This window comes from Odocoileus virginianus, unplaced genomic scaffold (genome assembly GCF_023699985.2).
Source record: "Odocoileus virginianus isolate 20LAN1187 ecotype Illinois unplaced genomic scaffold, Ovbor_1.2 Unplaced_Scaffold_3, whole genome shotgun sequence".
NCBI lineage: Eukaryota > Metazoa > Chordata > Mammalia > Artiodactyla > Cervidae > Odocoileus > Odocoileus virginianus.
In genome coordinates this window covers 636,533-661,107 of record NW_027224265.1, presented here as the reverse complement: position 1 = coordinate 661,107, position 24,575 = coordinate 636,533, and the positions used below count along the sequence as shown (strand labels likewise).

The 24,575-nt window shown below is 41.1% G+C and overlaps 1 protein-coding gene across 3 annotated transcripts in view; it reads left to right on the top strand.

The window, feature by feature from the left end:
- Positions 1-18,013: 18,013 nt before the first annotated feature.
- Positions 18,014-24,575, top strand: part of DCP2 (decapping mRNA 2) — a 48,748-nt gene continuing 42,186 nt past the window's right edge. The window contains exon 1 of one of the 3 annotated variants that reach the window (XM_070462372.1): positions 18,014-18,234. In XM_070462372.1, coding sequence (XP_070318473.1) covers positions 18,182-18,234 — 53 coding nt within the window. In that variant the 5' untranslated portion in view covers positions 18,014-18,181. The remainder of the gene's footprint in view (positions 18,235-24,575) is intronic. The other 2 variants (XM_020901086.2, XM_020901087.2) reach the window with 2 other exon arrangements.

The following is a 24,575-nucleotide window of genomic DNA, read 5'->3' as shown; positions in this document are numbered from 1 at the left end:
AACCAGAGATCAAATTGCCAACATCTGCTGGATCATTGAAAAAGCAAGAGAGTTTCAGAAAAACATCTATTTCTGCTTCACTGACTATGCCAAAGCCTTTGACTGTGTGGATCACAACAAACTGTGGAAAATTCTGAAAGAGATGGGAATACCAGACCAACTGACCTGCCTCTTGAGAAACCTATATGCAGGTCAGGAATTAACAGTTAGAAATGGACATGGAACAACAGACTGGTTCCAAATAGGAAAAGTACGTCAAGGCTGTATATTGTCACCCTGCTTATTTAACTTATATGCAGAGTACATCATGAGAAACGCTGGGCTGGAAGAAGCACAAGCTAGAAATCAAGATTGCCGAGAGAAATATCAATAACCTCAGATATGCAGATGACACCACCCTTACGGCAGAAAGTGAAGAGGAACTAAAAAGCCTCTTGAATAAAGTGAAGGAGGAGAGTGAAAAAGTTGGCTTAAAGCTCAACATTCAGAAAACTAAGACCATGGCATCCAGTCTCATCACTTCATGGCAAATAGATGGGGAAACAGTGGCTGACTTTATTTTCCTGGGCTCCAAAATCACTGCAGATGATGATTGCAGCCATGAAATTAAAAACACTTACTCCTTGGAAGGAAAGTTATGACCAACCTAGACAGCATATTAAAAAGCAGAGACATCACTTTGCCAACAAAGGTCCATCTGGTCAAGGCTATGGTTTTTTCAGTGGTCATGTTTGGATGTGAGAGTTGGACTATAAAGAATGCTGAGTGACAACGAATTGATGCTTTTGAACTGTGGTGTTGGAGAAGACTGTTGAGAGTCCCTTGGACTGCAAGGAGATCCATCCATCCTAAAGGAGATCAGTCCTGTATGTTCATTGGAAGGACTAATGCTGAAGCTGAAACTCCAATACTTTGCCACCTCATGTGAAGAGTTGACTCATTGGAAAAGACCCTGATGCTGGGAGGGATTGGGGGCAGGAGGAGAAGGGGGCGACAGAGGATGAGATGGTTGGATGGCATCACCGACTTGATGGACATGAGTTTGAGTAAACTCCAGGAGTTGGTGATGGACAGGGAGGCCTGGCATGCTGCAATTCATGGGGTCGGAAAGAGTCAGACACGACTGAGTGACTGACTTGAACTGAATAATTAACAATGTTGAGCATCTTTTCATGTACCTGTTGGCCATTGGTATATTTTCATGAAGAAATGCCTATTTAGGTTTTCTGCCCATTTTCTTTTTTTTAACTCCTTTTTAAAGTTTACTTGGCTGTACCAGGTCTCAGTTGCAGCATATGGGCTCTTTTACTTGTGGTATGTGTGATCTAGTTTCCTGACCAGAGTTTGAACCTGGAAGCCTTGCATGAAGACTGCAGAGTCTTAGCACTAGACCACCAGGGAAGCCCTTCTACCAATTTTTCAATCAGGTTGTTTGTTTTTGGATATTCAGCTGTATGAGCTGTTTGTATATTTTGGAAATTAGTCTCATTAGTAGCATTATTTGAAAATATTTTCTCCCAGTCCATAGGTTGTCTTCTCATTTTGTTTATGGTTTGCTTTGCTGTGAAAAAGTATTTTAGTTTAATTAGGTCCCTTTTGCTTATTTTTGTTTTTATTTCCATTACTCTAAGAGATGGATCTAAAGAAACACTGCTGCAAGTTATGTCAAAGAGTGTATTATCTGTGTTTTCCTCTAGGAACGTTATATAGTATTTGGTGTTATTTTTTGATCTTTAATCCATTTAAGATTATATATGTATATGGTGTTAGAGAATAGTCTAATTTCATTCTTTTACATGTAGCTGTCTAGTTTCCCCAGCACCACTTATTGAAGAGACTGTCTTTTCTCCATTGTGTATTCTTGCCTCCTTTGTTGTAGATTAATTGACCATAAGTGTGTGGGTTTATTTCTGGGCTTTCTATTCTGTTCCATTGATCTATATTTCTGTTTTTGTGCCAGTACCATACTATTTTGATTACTGTAGCTTTGTACTATAGTCTGAAGTCAGAGAGCATGCCAACGCCTTTTATCAAGATGCAATAATTGAAAAGAATAGTAGTGCCTGTGACTGGTAGCAATGGAGGTGAGTGCAGGGGAAGGCACACTCATATTACATTTAAAACTGTGAATTCAATACTGTGCATTGGGAAAGCAATCTGGGAATACCTATTAAAATTTAAAGTATGCACACCCTTGACCAAGTTCTCTCACTTCTGCTAGAAATAAAGCCACCTGTACTTAAGGATTTGCCTAAAGGACTTTTATTGCAGAACTTTTTGCAAGGAGAAAAGAGAGAAAACAATGTGTATGATATCAGTAGGGAAACAATTGACTAAACTGTGGTATAGCCCCATCATATAATATTAAGAAAAACAGAATATTATAAATTAAAAGAATGAGTGGATTCTCTATCAATTGACCTGGAGAGATTTCCACATACTTTTACTAAAGAAAGAAAATTTAAAAAATTTTATAACCATCCTTTATTTTGTAAGACAATGTGGAGGAAATCCTCATGTATACATGTTTGTCTAATTAAAAGAGTAGGGTGGAAATTCCCTGGCAGTCCAGTGGTTAGGAATCTGCACCACCACATAGTGTGGCCAAAAGAAAGAAAAAAAAGAGTAGGGAGAAGGCATGCAAGGACATGCAAAGGTTGTTAACTTGCTCAGAGTAGGGAAAATGGATTTTGGGGGGAAGGGGAGAGAGGAGGTAAGCCAGACTAGGGATAAAAGCAGGACAGGGGAAGTGAGCAATAATTCATTCAATAATTCAGGCTACTTGTAGCACCTGTATCAAGTGGGCTGATGGTTTGCAAATAAAACTTTAAATTTGTAAAAACTAACATATGCTTTTGTATAGCTTTTATGGTTGTTTTCTAATTATGGAGTTCTGGCAGAATGGGTGTTTTACCTAAATTAGAGATGCATGCTGTACACGCCAAGTTTAGCAATGCAAATTCTCTTCTGTAGAAAATTAAACAAACAGACTTTAACGTAGTTACTGATGCAAGGGCAAGCCAGTTCTTTGAAACCTGGCAGTCTACCTGCTGGGCATTATTTGCCATTCTTTCCTAAATAAATACTTCTGAAGAAATGGCACTCAAAAGCTGGAGTAGATAAACTTTAGAATATGAAATTCTGGAAACTATAAATTTATGGTTTGCATACTCCACTGTCAAGAAAATAACAATATGTATGGGCAAATGTACAGAAATTAACTGTCTATTTATGTATATTAATAATATCACAGTTTTTACTTTTTCAGCATAAAAATTGCATATATTATTTAATCCCAGAGTGAGTTCCCCATTGATTTGCATGAATTTTTCATATTCTAAGTTAGGAAAATTAACTTTCAGAAAGTTGCTTACTAGTAAAAACAATAAAGCTCTTTTAAGAAGTAAAATGGAAAACACTTAATTTCTGCTTAAAAAAAGAAAATTCTCACTAACAGTGTCTATATGTAATGAAGTTTAATGTATTATTGTTCTCTGTGGATATTTACATTTTTAGAGGGGAAAAAGTGTTAGGACAAAGGTCCAAGTTTCTAAAATGGCATTTCCAACACTAATGAAAATGTGAATCTGGCCCTTCCTGTGGAGGGAGGCCCATGCAAAATTAGGACCAAGTGCTGTGGGCCCGTCCTTCAACCAGCCCCACCCCTCAGAGCCCAAGACAACAAAGGCTATATGCAGACGCCACAGTTTGATTAGAACAATTACCAAAATCTCTTTGTTCATTTCCAATCTAATCTTTTATTACTATGTCTGACTCAGAAACTGTAGCACCCTCACCCTTCCAATTCCATACCCCGTTCCCAAACTCTGGTTCTGTTTAGGACCTGCAGACCTGGCTTTGGGACCTGGCTTCCTGACAGTTTGACATCGCCTTCTCTCAAATGGTTTTAATCTGAACTTGCTCCCTCTCCTTTCCAGGGCCTTGCATTAGCCTTGACAGTGCTGATGGAAGGCTACAAGCGACATAAAATTGTAATCTTAAGTTGCTGGAAGAATGTTGAATTGAAATAGCACCTAAGTTGAGTAGTTTTTTAAGGTTGAAGGTCCCATCACAGCCATTATGTGGAAGTACTGCCAAGCAGATGGTCAAGTTGGCTACTCAGCATGTATCCAGTCTATGGGACTTGGAGAGGCAGTGCCAAATTCTGCGTCTCAGATTTCTTTCAGGCTTTCCTCTCTATGCCTTTTGTTGACTCACTGTTTTTTGGAGATGTGAATAATATTAGCCAACCATCTGATTCAGCTCTTCCCACTTGGACATATGAGACAGTTTTCTGCATATATCATATTTTATTGAGGATATATTGACTTTACTGGTGTAATCAGAGTACTCTCAAGTTCTGCAGGTTTCAGAGCTCATTCTTGTTGAGTGTCAAAGTAGAGGGTTTAAGGTCTCATCTTCATCCCCACAGTTGCCCTCTTGCTTTTGGATTGCTGCTCATTCCTGCCAATCTTCTCTTGCTCTCATAAGCTTCTTTTTACACTGCTTTGCTCCCCTAATAGACGTACACTCCAAATGTAGGCACACACTTCTTTTTTGATCCTCCCAAATACAGGAAGACCAGGCTTGCTGTGTGTATCAGTCAGGACTCAGGGTTGGAAGAGACAGACACTCATCTTGAGAGGGTAACAGGCAGGAAGGCTAGGGGTCTCCAAATGGAGGAAATAGGCTGCAAGTGTCAGACATTTTTTCTCTCTCTCTTAAGCGGCAGGAGGAAACAAACTACAAGTGTCAGGTTGTTTTTTTTCCATCTCTATTCAAATTAAAAAGGAAGTTTGTCTTAAAATTCTGTGCTGCCATGATGACACCTGTCTCTACCTGAACTTGTCTTTTCTCAAACCTTGAGCTAATCAATGTGTTTTTCTTATGGAGGACATCTCCCCTGGTGCCACTGTTATCTCAGAATGCACTCTGTGCTGTGGGTGAGGGGCCTGCTGCCAGTCTCTGAGTTTTGAGACATTTTCTTTCTCCAGTTGGCAGCCTGCTAGTAGCTGTATAACATCTGGCTACAGACTAGCAGGGGGGCACTTCCTTCTGATGTCTATGTCAGAAGCTTTCTCTGTCTCTTTTATACTTTAATAAAACTTAACGACACAAAAGCTCTGAGTGATCAAGCCTCATCACTGGCCCTGGATTGATTTCCTGTCCTCTGGAGGCCAAGGATCCCAGTGGCTTTCGTGGCTCAGCAGCAACCTTTCCATCGCAAACTGGTTTTAAAGAGTAACAGCACCTCCATAAATATAGGAGAACGTATTAGCTAAGGCAATGAAAAATCCAGAGGCTACATGTATTTCAAGGCTCGGTGGGATTCCAGGGTTCAAACAACATGACCAGAAATTTGTTGGTTTTGGTCTCATATCCCTGTTTCCTCTGTTTTGGCTTCATTCTCTGGCAGGCCTTCCTGAGTGATAGCAGAGAAGGCACTGAGTTTCCAGGCTTATGTTCTGAGCTCTTTAGCAAGCAGAGCAGAAAAAAGGCACTCCTTTCCCACAAAGTCCCCCAAATGTCATAGCATTGGGTCTACTGAGCATGACTCGGTTCCTAGCTTAACCCTTGAGTAATCACTGTGACAGATGCTCCTGGATACTGGGGACTAGGATGAAGGGGTTGGGGTAAGGAATCAACCCCTCCTAAAACACAAGGGTGAAGGTGGGGGAGGAGGTGCTCCTGAAGAAAACGTAGCTTCATGTTACCAGATAGAAAATGGATTCCGAAAAGAAAAAAAAAAAAGAAAAGATAAGACAGATGCTCACTACACTTGGATATCAGCAGAGAGAATTCCCTGCAGGGAATAAAAAAAGAAATCTACCCTAAAATTAGTGCATACTGATATCCTGGCTCCCAGATCCATCTCTGCAGGAGGCTGCACCACCGGCTGTCACTGTCCTCAGGCCCCTGGGTGGCGGAAGCATCTTTGAGAGAATAGATGATAGATTTGGGAATCTTGAACTTAAACTTGACCCAGGGTCAGGCCCTCAACTATACACTTTTTCCCCCCCTCTTCTAAAATGAGAAGAAATCTTTCTTTTTTGCTCCTTATTCTTTCCACAAACTTTGTAACCCTCTTTCTGTAGAGCCTTAATTCTGCTCAAAGGAAGAGAAAAGCTCGCATCATTCCAGAGCTGGTTATCTCCCAACTGTTTCAAACTTTTCAGTCTATAGTCATTTCAGGCCTGTAATTTTATATCATCAAAAGTTTATTAAAGTATTTTTTTTTCCAAATCAAAAAAGCAGTCTCCAGACTCAAATGAGAACAACCTTTGCCTCTAGATAAGGAGGAGATTGCTTATGTCAGTTTGGATTACTGTCTGCATGTAAGAGAATAAAGTCCAATATCATGGCTTAACAAGATAAGTTCACCTCTTCTCTCTCTCTCTCCTCGCTGTGTCTCTCAGTAAAGTACTACAGAATCGTACTCCAGGTCTGATTTGGTGGCTTCAATCTATCAGAGTCCATAGTATCTTCTATTTGACTTCTCTGACCACAGGGTAAGTTGTTGGCCACAGGAAGGTGTAAAGAAGAGTTTGCCACTTTTTTTAGAAAATTTATTGAAGTCCTAGACTACCCTATGCATACATCTTCTTGGCCAAATGTAGTTGCTCTATCAAATCATATATAGTTGTGAGAGGAGCGAGGAAATGTCAGTTCTTAAAGGCCTCCTTAATTTTTTTAATTTAATTTTTAAAATCAAAGTATAGTTGATTTACAATGTTGTGTTAATTTCTGCTGTACAGCAAAATGGTTCAATTCGCTACTTCTGTGAGTCCATTTCTGTTTTGTAGATAAGTTCATTTGTGTCATATTTTAGACCCCACATATAAGTGATATCTTGTGATATTTGTCTTCCTCTTCCTTACTTCACTTATTATAATAATCTCAAGGTCCATCCTTGTTGCTGCAAATGGCATTATCTCATTCTTTTTTTTTTTTTTTTTTTTTTTATTGCCTGACTCCTCTTTATTCTTTGAGCCTACTTGCTAAGTCGCTTCAGTCATGTCCAACTCTTTGCGACCCCATGGACTGTAGCCCGCCAGGTTCCTCTGTCCATGGGATTTTCCAGGCAAGAATACTGGAGTGGGTTGCCATTATCTCATTCTTTTTTATGGCTATTCCGTTGTAAATATGTACTACATCTTCCTTATTCTTTCATCTGTCATTGAGCATTTAGGTTGCATCCATGTCTTGTCAATTGTGAATAGGGCCACTACGAACATAGAGGTGGCATGTATCTTTTTGAATTATAGCTTTGTCCAGATACATACCCTGGAGTGGGATTGCTGGATCACACAGCAACTCTATTTTTAGTTTTTGAGGAACCTCCATACTGTTCTCCGCAGTGGCTGCACCAACACACACTCCTGGGTGAGTGCTCTAACTGGAGGGAAAGGGGAGCCCGGCTGCAGGCGGAGGCTGCTGGCAGGAGCAGTGCTTAGCGCTCAGCTGCCGCCTCCTGGCCATGCGGGTGGTGACCCCGGCCTCTCTGCAGCCCCACCGCGCTGCGCTGGTCCTGGAGTCCCGGGGCGCCTCTCCACTGTGCTGTGCGCTGCTCTCAAGCCCTTATTTGAGCTCATATTTTGCTATCTGTTTATGGTTCCTAAAATTTAGCCAGTTCGATTTTAAGGTTATACCAGGCAGCATGTTTAACAGTTCTGAAAAATAGGCTTTGGTAATTTTAAGCAACTGCCAGTTAAGTTCCTAAGCAAAGTTGAGAGGAAGGTGAGTAAAATTGATGAGATGGTCTTCATTTGTAATACACAGTAAACACCTGTCACCTGCATAGAAAATACTGACTGTAAAAGGGCATCATGAAGGATCCTTAAGGTTATGAAAACATGTGCCTTGATTATTGATTCAGTCTCCTGGTTGTGATATCCTGGTATAGTTTTATACGATGTTACCGTTGTCAGAAACTGGGTAAAGGGCATATCAGAGGTCTCTTCTTAAAATTACAAATGTGTCTCCAGTTTTCTCAAAATAAAAGGTTTAATTTTACAAAAGTCCGCTGCATCTCGTAAATAACATCTCAATAAAAATTTTAAGTTAGTTGCGTTTCCAATTAGTGCACCAAAAAGGACATGTTTAGTATGCAGTTTAAAAAAATACTGGTTGCTTGATTGATGTGGCTGTGCCAGTCTCAGTTGCAGCATGAGGGCCTTTGTTATTTGCCGTGTGGACATTTTTTAGTTGCAGCATGTGAACTCTTAGTTGTGGCATGTGAACTCTTAGTTGCGGCATGTGAACTCTTAGTTGCAGCATGCGGGATCTAGTTCCCTGACTAGGGACTGAACTTGGGCCCCCTGCCTTGGCAGTGTGGAGTCTTAGCCCCTGGACCACCGGAGAAGTCTCTAGTATGCAATTTGGGCTATTCTGATCAATTTTTTCCACACAAATATTAAAAAGAAAAATCAGGAGGTCAACTGAATTCAAATGTTCAATTTTTAAATTATGAACATTTGAAAGTATATACAAAAGAAAAGAATATAGAGAAACTCCATGTACTTACCACCCAACTTCAAGAATTATCACCCTTTTGCTTACCATATTTTGCCTGTTTGCCTTGCAACTTTTTCCCCTGGTGGGTTATTTTAAAGCAAATCCCAGACATTATTTTACCCTTAAATAACAACTGTTTTAAAGACAGGTGATCCCATGCACAATGAATCAGTTCAGTTCAGTCACTCAGTCGTGTCCAACTCTTTGTGACTCCGTGGACTGCAGCATGCCAGGCTTCCCTGTCTATCACCAACTCCCAGAGCTTACTCAAATTCATGTCCATTGAGTCAGTGATACCACCCAACCATCTCATCCTCTGTCGTCCCCTTCTCTTCCTGCCTTCAATCTTTCTCAGCATCAGGGTCTTTCCAAATGAGTCAGTTCTTTGCATCCGCTGGTCAAAGTATTGGAGTTTCAGCTTCAGCATCAGTCCTTCCAATGAACACCCAGGACTGATTTCCTCTAGGATGGACTGGTTGGATCTCCTTGCAGTCCAAGGGACTCTCAAGAGTCTTCTCCAACACCACAGCTCAAAAGCATCGATTCTTCAGCGCTCAGCTTTCTTTATGGTTCAACTCTCACATTCATACTTGACTACTGGAAAAACCAAAGAATAAAGGAGCTAAAGCTCCATAATGTCAATTCACTAAAACTAGCAATTTTCAGGCACCATGACATTTGTCAATGGTTCCTAGAAATGGAAGTAAGGGGGTGGGTAGCCACAGAGAAAAGCTATAAAGCAAGGATACCTATAGAGTGTGACAAGCACAATAATGCTCCCAAAGATGTCCATTTTAATCCCTGGAGTCTGTGACTCTGTTGTTAATGGAAAGGGGCAATTAAGATTGCTAATCAGCTGGTTTTAATACAGGGAGAGTGTCCTAGATTATCTGGGTGAGCGCATTGCAATCACTGGGCTCTTTAAAAATGGAGGAGGAAGTAGAAGGAGTGAGTCACTGGGAAATAGGACTGTGAAAGAAGGTCAGAGTAATATGATGTGAGAAGGAATTGACTAAACACTGCTGGCGTGAGAGGGGAGGAAGAGAAGCATGAACCAAAGATAGCAGGTGGTCTCTAGAGGCTGGAAAAGGCAAGGAAACTTATTCTCCTTTAGGACTGCCAGTAGGGAACACAGCCTTGTCAACACCTTGATTTTACACTGGTGGGATCTGTGTTGGGCTTCTAATCTACAGAACTATGAGATAATAATATGGGCTTCACTGATAACTCAGTTGGTAAAGAATCCACCTGCAATGCAGGAGACCTGGGTTTGACTCCTCAGTCAGGAAGATCCTCTGGAGAAGAGATGGGCTACCTACTCCAGTATTCTTGGACTTTCCTTGTGGCTCAGCTGGTAAAGAATCTTCCTGCCATGTGGGAGACCTGGGTTCGATCTCTGGGTTGGGAAGGTCCCAGTATTCTGGCCTGGAGAATTCCATGGACTGTATAGTCCAGAGGGTTGCAAAGTGTCAGACATGACTTAGGGACTTGCACTTCATAAGATAATAAATTTGTATTGTTTAAGCCAAGTCTCGTAATTTGTTAGGGCAGCAAAATAATTCAGATTAGAGATCTGAATCATTTAACCAGATAATAATATAATTATCTGAAGTTGTTAGAATGGAGGTTCAGTTTGCAAGTCCAGCTCTTGTGCTAAAAAGATGAGAAGGCTGTATGATATCAACTTTAGAAATGGGAAAAAGGAATGGACACCCTCTGGTGGTAGAGATAAAACAGACTTCTGGTGTTTTGGATTCTGCTTTCCTTGTGTTTTCTGGGAACTGTTAGGGCCTCCCAGGCTTATCCCAGGTGGGGCCTCTGTCTGGGGAGATTAATGGACCAACTCTGGACCATGAGCTCCATGTTGACCGTGTGGAACAGAGATGGGTCCCAACTGAGCTGATTATTTTGATAATGAGTGATTGGAGGAGTACTTAGGACTTGCATGCTGTTGTTTCAACAAAAATTTCTTTTAAATTCAATGTGAGATGTTCTGAAACTAACAGTTTCCCCAATTAAGATGCTTACAAGGTAAGTTAAAGAAAGAAAAACAAAACAGACTCCAGCCCGCTTACTCAACAACAAAATTTATTCAAAGAATCAACACCATAATTAGGGTCTATTAGTAATTTAGTTTTTGAAATTTTAGTAAAAAAAAAAACAGTCCTTCATCAGTGACAGGGAATTAATAAGAAAATTCTTAAGAACTCTTACAGAGATTACATTTCTGATTTTAAAAAATTAAGAAACCATTTCTAAAACTGGAAAATCCTGGAACAGTTTTCTTTTTCCTGAGCAATCCTCATACAAAGAAAGTTGTTTGCCACCAGAGTAGAGGTTTTTGATTTGAATCTGGTAAGTTTACTTTCTCCTTTTGAACTGCCTCCTACAATTCTGGGCAAACTTATTAGGGCATGGAAGTTAGACATGACAGAGAAGCAGGAAGGGGAGGGTAAAAGTAAAGGGAGATATGTTAGCATTCTAGCATCAAGAGCTGTTTTATATATGTATTTATACGTATATTTATGTTTAACACACAGAGGTATGTATTATATATTATGTTGTATAGTTCATATCTACTACATATATTTATATTATATGTAATATATACATATATATATATAATATGGATATACACATACATAGAGGAAGAGAGAGCAAGTGAACTCTGCTTTGATTAGAACTCTTTGGTACAAGTAACCCTTCTGAGCTAGAATGAGTTCATCTGTTTCAACAGATTTCTAGGCAGAGATGCACTTTTTTAAGGAGATTCACATTTATTCATGTTAAGATTTTGCATCTCATCACTTCTTCAGTAATCTCAACACATATTTGGTGATAACTTACTCATTTGCCATTCTTGACTAGCAAATGTTTATAGAGTGCCTGCCATGTAATGAAAGCCTTCTAAGCACTGGGGATTCAATGAATAACATGGAAAAGATCCCTGCTTTCCTGTAACTTATGATATAGTTGGGGGAGGGGAAAAAACGAGTTGAAAAAATTCAGAGTGAGGAGCATAGTACAAAAGGAAAGAAAAGAAGGTGGCTGATAATAGCAGTAGAACTAGTTACGATGGGCAGGGAAGAGTTTCTGAAGAGGCGACGGTTAAGCTGTACATAAAGGATGAAAAGGAGAGAATTATAGACAGGGTGGGCAACATTCCAGGTAGAGGGAATGGTATGCAGAAAGTTTCGAGTCTTGTTTTTTTTTGACCGCATAGCTTGTGAGATCTTAACTCCTCGACCAGGGATTGAACCTACACCCTCAGCAGTGAGAGCATGACATCCTAACCACTGCACTGCCAGGGAATGCCCAAGAGCTTGGAGTTTTTTATGAATTGGAAGAAGACTAGGGTGACTGGAGTGTAGTGAGATGAAAATGTGACATACGAGGAAGTGAGAGAGATAGGCAGGTGCCCCACCTTATAAAGTCTCTTAGACTATGCCATGAAAATTTGATTTTCCTCTGAGGGTCAAGCAGGAGAGCGATGTGATCAAATTTGTATTTTAAGAGGATCACTCTTGCTGCTACATGGGGGCCGAATTAAAAGACAGCAGGAGAGGAAGACAGGAGAGAAGTTAGGAACCCATCAATGCTGTCCAAGTGAGAGATGAGGTGGCTTGGACTGAGGTGGGGAAAGCTAAGGTTGGAGAGAAGGGGATGGATTTTATTTATTTATAATTTTTATTGAAATATAGTTGCTTTACAATGTTGTGTTAGTGTCAAGTGTGCAGCAAAGTGGTTCAGTTATATCTACATAAAGAGGGTGGGTTTGAGATGGGTTTGGGAGGTAGATTGGACAGGACTCACTGATAGACCGGAAATGGTGAGAAAGACAGCAATCAAGATTCACTCTTGGGTTTTTGGTCTGAGCCTCTGGCTGGCTAGTGGAACGTATCAGTTGAAATGATTTGGGTCCATGTAACAGAAAGTCTTGGCTGAAATAAAAAGAAATGTGTGGGTTCATGTAGGTTCAGAGGTAGCACAGGCTTCAGGGTTCAGGGAATTTCGCAGTTCTTGAGGAGTCTGGCTCACAGTTGAAGACCCACGTGGGATTTTTCAGGCCTATTGCCTGGCCTGGCAGGCCTGGTGGGGATTATCTGCTTTCCCGCCACAGCCGTGGCGCACAGCCCAGTGCCCTGCGCTCTGGGAGAGGGGGCTGCTGTCAAGGCCTCTGGCCTCAGACACCTGAGCTTCTCTCTCTGCATTCCTAGCTCCAAGGCCTTCCTTGCGAGGTCTCTTTAAGACTGGTGTAGACGTCTTTAAGCCACCTCTGCTGACACTTCCTTATTCAGGAAGGGGGGTACTTTTTCACTCCTAACTCTTTCCTCCTAGTCTTCCTTCCCCAGGGTCTGTAGAACAGCTGGAGATTTCTGTTCAGTGAATCCACCTCCCACATAGATGAATCTGAGCTAATCCACCTGACCTTGACCACTGCTCTGTTCCATGGGAAATTGGAAAGGTCTGGTTTTAACCTCTGCTTAACAGTTGTCATTTTTTGCTTGCTGGTTTAATTGGCTACTTTGACACCTGGCAGCTCTCACTCTCTCCTCTTTTTATTGAGTGTCATCAGATCAGGATATGATGTCTGGGACTACCAGGGCCAACTCACGAATGTCCTGAGTTAACAAGTGGAGTGGGGCAGAGCTGGAAGACCTACAGAGCTGTCAGGAGCTCAGCTGACTTGAGAGAGGCCAGTAAGCTTGTTCAGTATTATTTTTAGAATTCCACAAACAAACTTTTTTTGTTGTGAGGATTATTGTACCTGGAAATAATTTTCTATTTTAGTATGCTGTACAGACATCAGTAATTATTATCGTGTCATTCTCCTTGAAGCAGAATTCCTGCTAATTAGTTCTGAACACCTGAATTCTAGCCCTGCCTCCATTACATACTTAATCTTTATAAGTCACTTAATCTTTATAAGCCTCGTTAATTGCTATCTGCCTACCCCATGGTGAGATAAACCATAAAGATTTGATCAAGCCAACTATTTAAACATCATATCAGTATTTTAAAAAAATATTTTATTTATTTATTTGACTGTACCAGGTCTTAGTTGCAATATGTGGGATCTTTGATCTTCTTTGCAGCATGTGAGATCTTTTTTTAGTTGTGGTACTTGGATCTTTTCTTGTGGCATGTGAACTCTTAGTTGCAGCATGTGGGATCTAGTTCCCTGACCAGGGATTGAACCCAGGCCCTCCTGCATTGGAAACGCAGAGTCTTAACAACTGAGACCACCAGGGGAGTTCTCACATCAGTATTATAAGCTAGCATCTTCCTTTCCCTTAGCTGCAAACTCCAGTTTATTTTCCGCTCTTAGGCCACAGATTGCTGTGAACAGTTGGGTTTGAATGAGGCCTTGGGTTCTTTGGAAGTCACAGCTCAGAGGCTGCTGCACTGTGCAGGAGCCCAGCTCCTAGAAGTGTGTGGAGAGGAAGCAGGGGTGAGATGGAGAATGGACAGGAAAGTAACTTGGAAGATGTGTGCCTTCAGACATTGTTGGAATTCTTTGTGGGGAAGGTCGACTTAGCACTGTGACAGTTTGGGGACTTCTTGGCCCCTAAAAGTCAAAAAAGGAATTGTGTAGCTGCCTCTGAGTTGGGAGACTGTAAAGAAATAGGAGAGCAGGAAGAGTTCCTCTAGATTGACTCCTCAGTGGGGTTGGGAACCTGAATGCTTTCCTACCATTGGCCACTTGGGGATAAACACCCCTTTGCCTTCCACCATGGTTTGATGGACGTCATTTGTCATTTAGAGTACTCTATAAGCCAGACTTGAATTGCAAGTGGACAACTAGGAAATATAGCCCCCCCAAGGTGCTCCCAGACAGAGAAAAGAAGTTCAGTTAGTGTTACTGAACTCAGGTTTATCTGCTCGCTACTTGACAGCCAGTAATTGAGACAAGTGTTGGTAGGAAAGGAAAGACAACTTTATTTAGGAGGCCAGAAATCTGGGGAGAAGGCACATATGTGTCTAAAAGCCAATTACTAACTGCTGAGCTTTCAAAGGGGAGTTTTTTGGGGTGTACAGACGGAGAGAGGGGGCCACGTGCAGAACAGCATAGTCAGCTCTGACAGTCACCTTGAACTTGGTCATGCAGTGGTCTGATATGTGTCATCTTGATTGTTTTAAGTACAGCTAATCTTCAGTTCCAGGGTTGATTGTTCCCATCTCTTTGAAGTCATTTCTCAGAATTGTGTAAGATGGAGAAGTTTATGTCATTACTAGTCTGGTCATTGTGTAGTTAGCTTTTTCCATCTGATGAGAGTTTCAGTATCTACAAACAGCTCAAAGGATGAAGCTCATAATATTATCTGTAGCCCTTGAAGAGGAACTAAAAGCCTTTAACTTTGTTCAATGGCTAAATTATTATTTTGTCTGTTTGATTGTTTTCCTTTGCTTTCACATTTTCTTACTTCTCTGATTAAATTTAGTCTTTGGCAAAAGTTTTTCTACAGAAAGAGGCAAGTAGAGGACATGGGGAGTGGCGTCCATCTCAGGAAGGCCTCACGGGGCCCTTCTTGTGACAGTAGGATAGAGAGAATGCACACCCAGAGAGACGGAATGCTGAAGGGGCTCTCCAACGTCCTTATCAATCCATTGCCCAAGCTACTTGCACGTCTCCATAGTCAGGCTGTATAAGATGGCTCTTCTCTTGCTTCCTGTACATCCCATGCTTGTCCAGTTTGTTTCACTCACACGACAGTCCAATCCTCTTAAATATGGACCTTAATTAGTCACTGAGCCCACCTGATGTCAATTCCACCTAAAAATGGTAGCCTCCTTTGCCTCCTGTCATGTCCTGCCTACCATCTGCTGCACATGGTCGGGTCACTTCAGGGTCACGTGTGTAAGATCCTCCTGCTCAATACACCACTGATGCTTCTGTTGCTGTCTCCAGGGTTGTCTTTTGGTCTCGAGGCTGAGCAACTACAAGACTAGCATCTGGTCATCATGTAATTAACTTTTTCCACCTGATGAGGGCTTTTTCTGGTCACCAGAGCCTTCCTTGTTGCCCATGTGGCAAGCTGGGGTGATGACCCCCAGGGCAGTCCTGAACAAATATCTGGTGGAAGTTAGTATCAGTATCATCTTTCTCACCCCTTGAGTAGGATGACTCTTGAAGTGTGCCTGAAGGCCTTCAAGGTTCTCCAGTTGGATTAGCTCCAGTCAACCACAGTACTATGTTGATAAAAATCCTTTCATTGGCTTTCTTCCCTTTCTTGACTCACCTCCCTTCTCTGCCACAAGTCTTTCCCAGGATCATCTTCTGAATAAACTACTTGCACTCAAATCCTTGCCTCAGGGCCTATTTCTTAGTAAACCCAAAATAGACTAGTACTGTGGAGGGAGAACTGAAGAGAACAAACAGAATATTCCAGCCTGTGCTTCCCTACTTGACTCCCAGAATACTTCCAGTTTGACCTGAAAGGATTTTCTCTGTAGGGAATCTGACCAGCTAGAAAGAATGACCTACAGATCCCAATGCCATGTTTTCCCAGACAACAGCCCAGTCAGATCATCCTACTGTGAAGCTCTCAAGTCCCACCCACACCCTGGGAGCTTCCAGTCAGCTCTTTGTTAACTTTTAATTTTGTATTGGGGCATAGCTTCCCAGGTGACCACAGCGGTAAATAGCAGCCTGCCAAAAGAGGAGACATAAGAGACTCGGGTTTGATCCCTGGGTTGGGAAGATCTCCTGGAAAGGAAATGGCTACCCACTCCAGTATTCTTGTCTGGGAAATCCCATGGATGGAGGAATCTGGAGGGCTACAGTCCATGGAGTTGCAAAGAGTTGGACACGACTGAGCAACTTTACACACACACACACACAGATGATTCAATGTTGTGACAGTTCCATGTGAACAGTGAAGGGACTCGGCCATACATATAAATGTATCCATTCTCCCCAGAACTCCCCTCCCCCAAACTCCACTCCAATTAGCTTTTATAGCACTTGACTCCAGTCTTTTAGTTTCATAATCTTAAGTATGAGTGAATAGTTAAGCATCACCAGAAAACTTCTGATACGATAGGTGGTGACCAAATTAATAGAAAAAAGCAACTGAGAGGAATAAAAGACTATTCAGGAAGAAGAAAGTTTTAAATGTATTAATATCCTCATAGGAGTATGAGATTTATGAAGCATGGCTATGACACCATGACTAAGAGACATCTGAACAATGAAAGAAAATTCTAGAAAAGTAAAAACTACAGATGGCTGGAAAACAAACTTGAGGAGTCTTCCAATAAAAAGCAAAAAGATAAAGATGGAAAACAGAGTAAAACAGATGATAAGATGGCTCCTATGTAAAAATTGGGCTTGAACATGCATCAGAAGCTGAAAAGACAGTCATCTGTTCATATCTGGACAAAACAAAACTTGGGCAGTTGTACAGGCTAAGAATGGAGGCAGAGGCTGTACTGGTTAGGCAGCTCTTGGAGTAGTGTGGAGAATTAATGTGAACTTGACATAAAGGCAGTGGGTATTTTATTAAGAGAAAAGATGGGAGATTAAGTGGTAGAAAGAACTAAACTCACGGCTGAGCAGGTGTGTGTGGGCCTGTGAGTCTGATGTAAAAGGAGCAAGTTGAAAAATGGATGGATCCAGAGTTTCTGCAAGGATCCATTAAGACTCCATTAAGCAAGATTGTGGAATGAATGATGACTAGCCAGTTGGAGTGATGTGAGCTTGCAGCAGGTGAAATGAAGATTCCCGAGTTCAGGTTCAATCAATTCGTATTTCACATGGTGTCAAATACAGGGATAAAAACCCCCTGTCTTCACAGTTAGGATCAATTCATATTTCACATGGTGTCAAATACAGGGATAAAACCCCCTGTCTTCACAGTTAGGATCAATTCATATTTCACATGGTGTCAAATACAGGGATAAATCCCTCTGTCTTCACAGTTAGGACTGGGTGCCTACAGAGCAAACGCGGTGGGCCACCACAAAAATGACAACTCTCTGCGGCGGGTTGTAGTGAAAGGATACACAACCTGGAAGTGGCGGGGGTGACGGTGAGAGTGTCTGCGGGGTATCTGGTGACAGAAATCACGCATGCACGCTCGTGCTGAATGCGCCCACGGGCTCAGCACTGCAAAGGTCAGAACGCCTACTCAGTCACCGAGAGGGTGTGAGGAAGACCACCCAGAGGGAAAACCGGTACTCTCCAGACTTCCTAGTAGAGTTAAAGAGGGATGATGCGCATGCGCCTATCCACCCCAAGGCCCAGGACCAGCGGCGGGAAGTTGGTTTACTGAGTAGTAACTGAGCAGCTTGAAGACGGATTGGAGCCGACGGACCAATAAACAAACACCTCATTGGCTTAGCTTGCTCAGTTCTCCGCGTTCCCATTGGCTTAGCTTGCTCAGGGTCCCAGTTCTCCACCTTCCCATTGGGTCTTTCAAGCAGAGCGGGGGCGTGGCTCTCGGGACTCCGCCCCCCGCCTCGGCCCAGCCTCGGGGTCCCGGGCTGAGGGAGCCGGAAGGAAGTGAGCGGTCCCGCCCCTTTTCCCCTCTCGTTTCCGTAGGAGCCACCGCCGCCGCTGCCGCAGCTGCTGCGTGTTCTCCGGCGAGCCGGAGTCTTCCTGCAGTAGCCTCGGTCCCCGGCCGCGCGGAGCCGGGATGCACTGCTCCTGCTGTGGGTCCTCATCATGGAGACCAAACGGGTGGAGATTCCCGGCAGCGTCCTGGACGATCTCTGCAGGTACCGTGGCGCCCCGCGCTGCTTCGGCCCCCTGTCGTCCCCTGCTTTTCTTTTCCCCCCCTCTCACTTTCGGCGACCCCGGAGACCTCCGCGTCTCCTCTCCCGGTCCACATCCTTGTCCCGGCTTTCCCGTCCCGCCTCTGCTCCTTTTCCCGGTCGACTCTTATCTCCGACACCACCCCTCTTTTTCCGCTGTAGCCTCCCAGTTTCTCACGCACCCTCCTCCATTCCTTCTCTCCCTGCGCTGGGATTTCCTCATTTTCTTAGTTGCTCAACTATTTTGCTTTCCCGCAAGCGAAGCAGCTGGGTCTTTGGCGTTTGGGGGGCTGCCCCTCCCCCTCCCGTTGCTTTTTCTGACTCTGACTTCTGTCGACAGTCTTACCCTCTCTTCCCTCTGTCTCATTCCCCAGTTCTGTTGAAAGATCCCAAGGTTGTTAAGTCTTGGAGTCCGAGCTTTTCGGACCTACGTAGAGAACAATTTTCAAATTTACCCTCCGCCCCCCACTCCCCCGGAGTATTCTTATTTGTCCGTGGCGTTCTCTGTAAATTGCTGCGAAAAATTACTCTCTTGTTCATCCCCAAACTTATCCTTGGGAGTGAAGGGAAGAAAAAAAGTCTAGAGTTGCTTTTTTCTTCCATCTCTTAATTATCCTTGAACGGTATTCTCAGCTGCTGGGTTTTAACTGATGCTTTACTTTTACAAGAGAATTTTCTGCATTCTTCTCTCTTGTTGGCTATAATTTTAGATAGGCAAGTGTACTTTCACTTTCAAGCATGTGTAAAATAGACTTAAAATTTTACTTCAGGAAAAGGAAATGTTTCTGGTGTGGTAATAATCTGAGTTGTTGCTAGTGTAAGTGGGATGTGAAATAATTTAGATAGCAAATGAATACAACTCTGATAAGACGACAACTTTTCACTATTTATGTCTAAATTTATATCTTAAAAGTCTGGCTTTTAGTAGTTGTGTTGCATTCACGACTTTAAGGGGAAAGGAAGAACTGATACTAGTGAAGTTACTACTGAGTGCCAACCAGACACTGGATGCTCTCTTCACAGGTATCATTTAATCCTCAAAATAACCCTGTTTGGTAGATGCAGTTTTTTCCATTTTCATCTCTCAGACAGACTCACATTGTAATTTATACAAGGTCATTTTCATCTTAATTTAGAAAATCAATATTTGAAATTAGCCCTTTTTCTTTCTAATGCCAGTACCTTTTTTTCTTAACATTGGTGGATGAAATAGAAAGTCCTCTCTAATGTTATTACTTCACAAAAGTACATGTAGATAAGAGACTAATTTTGCAACCACTAAGAATTAACATCACTGTACTTCTTTAGTGATGATATGGTTATAACTTAAGAAAAAAGAGGTTTGATGTTTGTTAGATAAATGACTGGGAGAACATGTCAAAAGTGGAGTTATGGTTTTTCTGATTCATCTTTCCAAATTTTTTTTAGAGGATGTACATTTTATAGTTAGAAGAATTAAATATGAGTAGTATTAGGAAAGATGAGCAATAGTTATGTATGAATTAATAGCGATACAGGTGGTTTAGAAAAGATAGGTAATTTATAGTTTTAACAGGCATCTAAACTAATTGTCCCATTAGTATTGGGTTTATATTGTATATTACAGAAGACTGCATCATTTAAAGAAGTCATATCAACCGTTATGAAGGTGGTTTAATGTGTGTAATCCTACTTAGAAACCTGTATGCAGGTCAGGAAGCCACAGTTAGAACTGAACGTGGACCAACAGACTAGTTCCAAATAGGAAAAGGAGTACGTCAAGGTTGTATATTGTCACCCTGCTTATTTAACTTATATGCAGAGTACATCATGAGAAACGTTGGGCTGGAAGAAGCACAAACTGGAATCAAGATTGCCGGGAGAAATATCAGTAACCTCAGATATGCAGATGACACCACCCTTATGGCAGAAAGTGAAGAGGAACTAAAAAGCCTCTTGATGAAAGAGGAGAGTGAAAAAGTTGGCTTAAAGCTCAACATTCAGAAAACTAAGATCATGGCATCTGGTCCCATCACTTCATGGCAAATAGATGGGGAAACAGTGTCAGACTTTTTTTTTTTTTAGGCTCCAAAATCACTGCAGATGGTGATTGCAGTCATGAAATTAAAAGACGCTTAACTCCTTGGAAGGAAAGTTATGACCAACCTAGATAGTGTATTAGAAAGCAGAGACATTATTTTGCCAACAAAGGTCCGTCTAGTCAAGGCTATGGTTTTTCCAGTGGTCATGTATGGATGTGAGAGTTGGACTGTGAAGAAAGCTGAGTGCCGAAAAATTGATGCTTTTGAACTGTGGTGTTGGAGAAGATTCTTGAGAGTCCCTTGGACTGCAAGGAGATCCAACCAGTCCATCCTAAAGGAGATCAGTCCTGGGTGTTTGTTGGAAGGACTGATGCTGAAGCTGAAACTCCAGTACTTTGGCCACCTCATGCGAAGAGTTGACTCATTGGAAAAGACCCTGATGCCGGGAGGGATTGGGGGCAGGAGGAGAAGGGGACGACAGAGGATGAGATGGTCGGATGGCATCACCGACTCGATGGACATGAGTTTGAGTAACCTCCGGGAGTTGGTAATAGACAGGGAGGCCTGGAGTGCTGCGATCCATGGGGTCGCAAAGAGTCAGACACGACTGAGTGACTGAACTGAGCTGAACTGAATCCTACTTAAAAATAATGGTGTTTTGTAGACTTCATCTTAAACATCTGTTAAGTGTTAAGTAAAGATTCTTACTTGGTTTTCTAGTTAGTGTATTTAAACTATTTTATGCAGATCTTTTGGAGTAGAGAAAACTTTCATTTTTTCCTTTAAGGAAATATTTTGTAGTTACTGTTTTTTGGACCTGCATGGTTGATGTGTTTAAAAATTAGGGCTAGCTACTTGATAAACTAATAGGAAACGGTTATCCAACCAAAGTTGGGTCTACTTGCCTGACATGCAGCAAAGCCTACAGTGATATAGAATTGTGGTAAAGGGAAGTATGCTGCATTCACTGATGGGCCTTGCAAGGAAGAATTGTTCATGCTTAAAAGACAGACTCCCCAGGGATGGTTCAAAGAAGGGTTTTTAAAGGGAAGATGAGGGACAGGGTCGTGGTGAGTCATCAGCTCATGGACCTCTTCCTGATTAGGTGGTGGTGAGGTAACAGGGTGGCATTTTAGAATTTCAAATTATCAGCCTGGTTTTAGGGGTCTAAGGTCTACTTGTTGGTGGTTAGCATGCAGTTGGGTTCTTCCACCTGGTGAGGGTTTTAGTTTTTACAAAACAACTGAAGGATACGGCTCAGGATACTATCTGCAGGCCTTGCGCAGGAGCTAAAGGTCCTTGACTTTGCTTTATGGTTAAGCCAGTATTATCTTGTTTTGCTTGACTGCTTTCCTTAGTTTTCTGCATTTTGCTTCTCTGAATCAAATTTAGCTTAGGAGGCTAAAACTTTCCTTTAAACAAGAGGTGAGAGAGAGGGTGGGGATGTCTTTGTCTGTGATGACTCCTGCTCCATTTCAGAACCAAATAACCATTTCTTAAAACTTCAGGTTTTAAAAGTAATACCATTTTCAAGTTACTGTTTACAATATCTTTGATTAATATAAAGATTTTTAATATTAATAATTTTGGCTTTTGCTTATGGGCTCTTTCAGAAACTTTCACACTTATTTTCTATGAAAATAAAGCTTAAATTGAAAAAGTTTAGTTTTTCTGTACTCTTGTAACATCTTTTTTTTCTATTGTTTTGTACTTTTTAAGTGCCTCTTGATTTATAAGTTTGGTCTTGACTCTTGTTTTCACTCCCTTTGTATTTTCTCCAGTTTTAGTTCTTCTTTATCTGTATCTTTAAGATTTTTTTCTTTTATTGTTTTGATCTTTGATAAATTACATAGTCCTGCTAGTCATGTATAGTTTAGTTATTGACCATATATTAATATGTTTTGGGGAAATGTAAAATTTGAGAGTGATTTTTATGTGAGAAATTAGAGCAGGAGACTTCAATTTTCAAGATATGACTTTAACCATTAGACAGCTTACCTAAGACATGGAATATTATTTTTCAGGCAGTTGAATATGGGGTATTTCATTTACAGGAATATGATGCAGCCATTAGAAATTCCTAAGGCAATTAGCAAACAGTAAACCGAAGGAGAGTATTTGTGTCTTGAAAATGTACACAATGTACTACTGAGAGTAATAACTAGTCATTTGGTGCTCTGTGTTAAATTTTTAAATGTTTTGTGAATACACGTTTGTGTGCATGCACAGAATTCTGAAAGTATATGTACCAAACTGATAAAACTGGTAACTTGCGGGTGAAGTGGAGTTGGAGGACAGCAAGGAAGACTTGTCTGAAATGCTTTGGTGAACCAAGCCTGCTCTGTAATACAGCATGTTTGCGAATGTCAAAGTCAATCAGCACCATTGTATGGCGGGTGATACTCGTCTTTGGTGTACCATGATTTCTAATGTTAAAAGTTAAAAATATTTTTCGGTACTATTTAAATAATCTTATTAAAGATTTGGAAAGCATGATTTTAAAGTAAAAACTGAAAACTGCAGTTTGGTAAGTTGTTCCTCCTAAAGAAGAGTTTGAAGTTATTTGTAAGTCCCTTTAACAATTAAACACTCCTGTGTTAAAAGGAGAAAGGTATAGTCTGGCAACTAATACTGCTATTTTGGTGATCTCATAGGTTAATGAAATAACCATTTAAGTGTTCATTTCACCTGAAACATTTTTGTGTTAATTTCAGTCCTTGTGGTAATGTTTTTTCTATCTGTGGAAACATTGAAAAGATGACTTTTTTTGTGAGGTGGAGAAATTTTTCCCATAACAAAATATTGTGAAAAGCATTTTACTTTAGCTTTTAAAATATACACATGTATGTATGTACACACACTTTTGAATATATAAAACAGATCACAAACATTCACATAATGAAAGCATTGAAGTTTAATTTTCCTGTGTAAAATTTTTTTTCTTAAAAGTTTCTAAAAAATTTGCCTTTAACTTTTAAAATGTACTCATCTGTAAGGTTTTTTTTTTTTTTAATCAGTACAGATGAATTTGTGAAATGAAAAGCAGCAATCTCTTTCCCTACCCCTTTCATCCTAGTTCTGCTCTGCAGACCTCGCCTGTTTTGTAAAGTCTTCTAATGGATATTTCAATATTTTAAAGTTTACTTGTACCGGTTTCTACCAACTCCAGATATTAGATTGAGGATTTAGTGTATCTTGGTAGATTATTAGGTGGGAGTTTAGTTTACACTTACTGTCGCCCTTGTCCTACTTCCAGTGCAGTTATATGACTACTTTAAATTGTTCCATTGGTTATCTTTGTGACTTTACTATACTTAAAAGTTTTATTTCTGTTTTATGAATGTCAGTGTCTCTCGAGTCTGCATTTGGTAGGGTGAGGCAGTTAGTGCCCCATCATTTCTTCTATTTCTTTTCTTACCTACTCCCTCAGCTTCTATCCAGGTGACTTAAAAATTAAAATTGATAGTATTTATATTACATTTTGTAACATTATGAAATCTTAAACTTTCTGCTACTGGTTGATTGCAGGGGGTGAATAATAATAATGGCATTTGTTGTACATCATGACTGCGTAAATACTTTTCACAGTAGAGGCAAGTCTACAAGATTCTGAACATAGTCAAGATCCTTTTTTAAGAATCTTGAGAGAGAATGTCCAAATACATTCTTCTTTCTTACATTCTACAAGTTGCTATAAACGATACCTTTTAGTTTTTTCTTTTGGATAAAGAAGCATATGCTTTGTTCATTATCCCCTGATTCCTTCTAGCTATTCTTTAATATTTTTCCCCCCTTTTGTTCTAACTTTTTTGCTTCATGTTTTGACTGTGATTCTCTTGTACGTTTACCCTTCTCCCCCCAAATGCCTGTAGTTTCTAGCTGCCTTCCACCATCACACCCTCATCTGCTCCTTCGATATCCTTGGTCTTACTCTGTTATACCGTCTGCTCTTCTACTGAATCCTTTTTTCCTGGAGAATGCTGTCTTAGAGATCTTCACTGTCTAGTCCAGTCTGCACTGTACTCGAATTCCCTTTTCCTGCTCTCCCAGGTTGTGTCTCTTCTCTCTTGAATGCTCTGTTTTATGCTTTCTTTATTTTCATTCTTGTTTTGCTGATGTACATTCTAAAGTTATCTCTTTGAGAGGATCATCAGGGAGCAAGCTTTCTGAGCCTGTGTGGACTGAAGTGTCTGTTTCTCTTCTCACAGTTAATGTTTCCAGGTGGCCCAGGGCCCACACTTGCAGCACCAAGGTTCCAGGAGATATCCTTGACAACACTTTTCT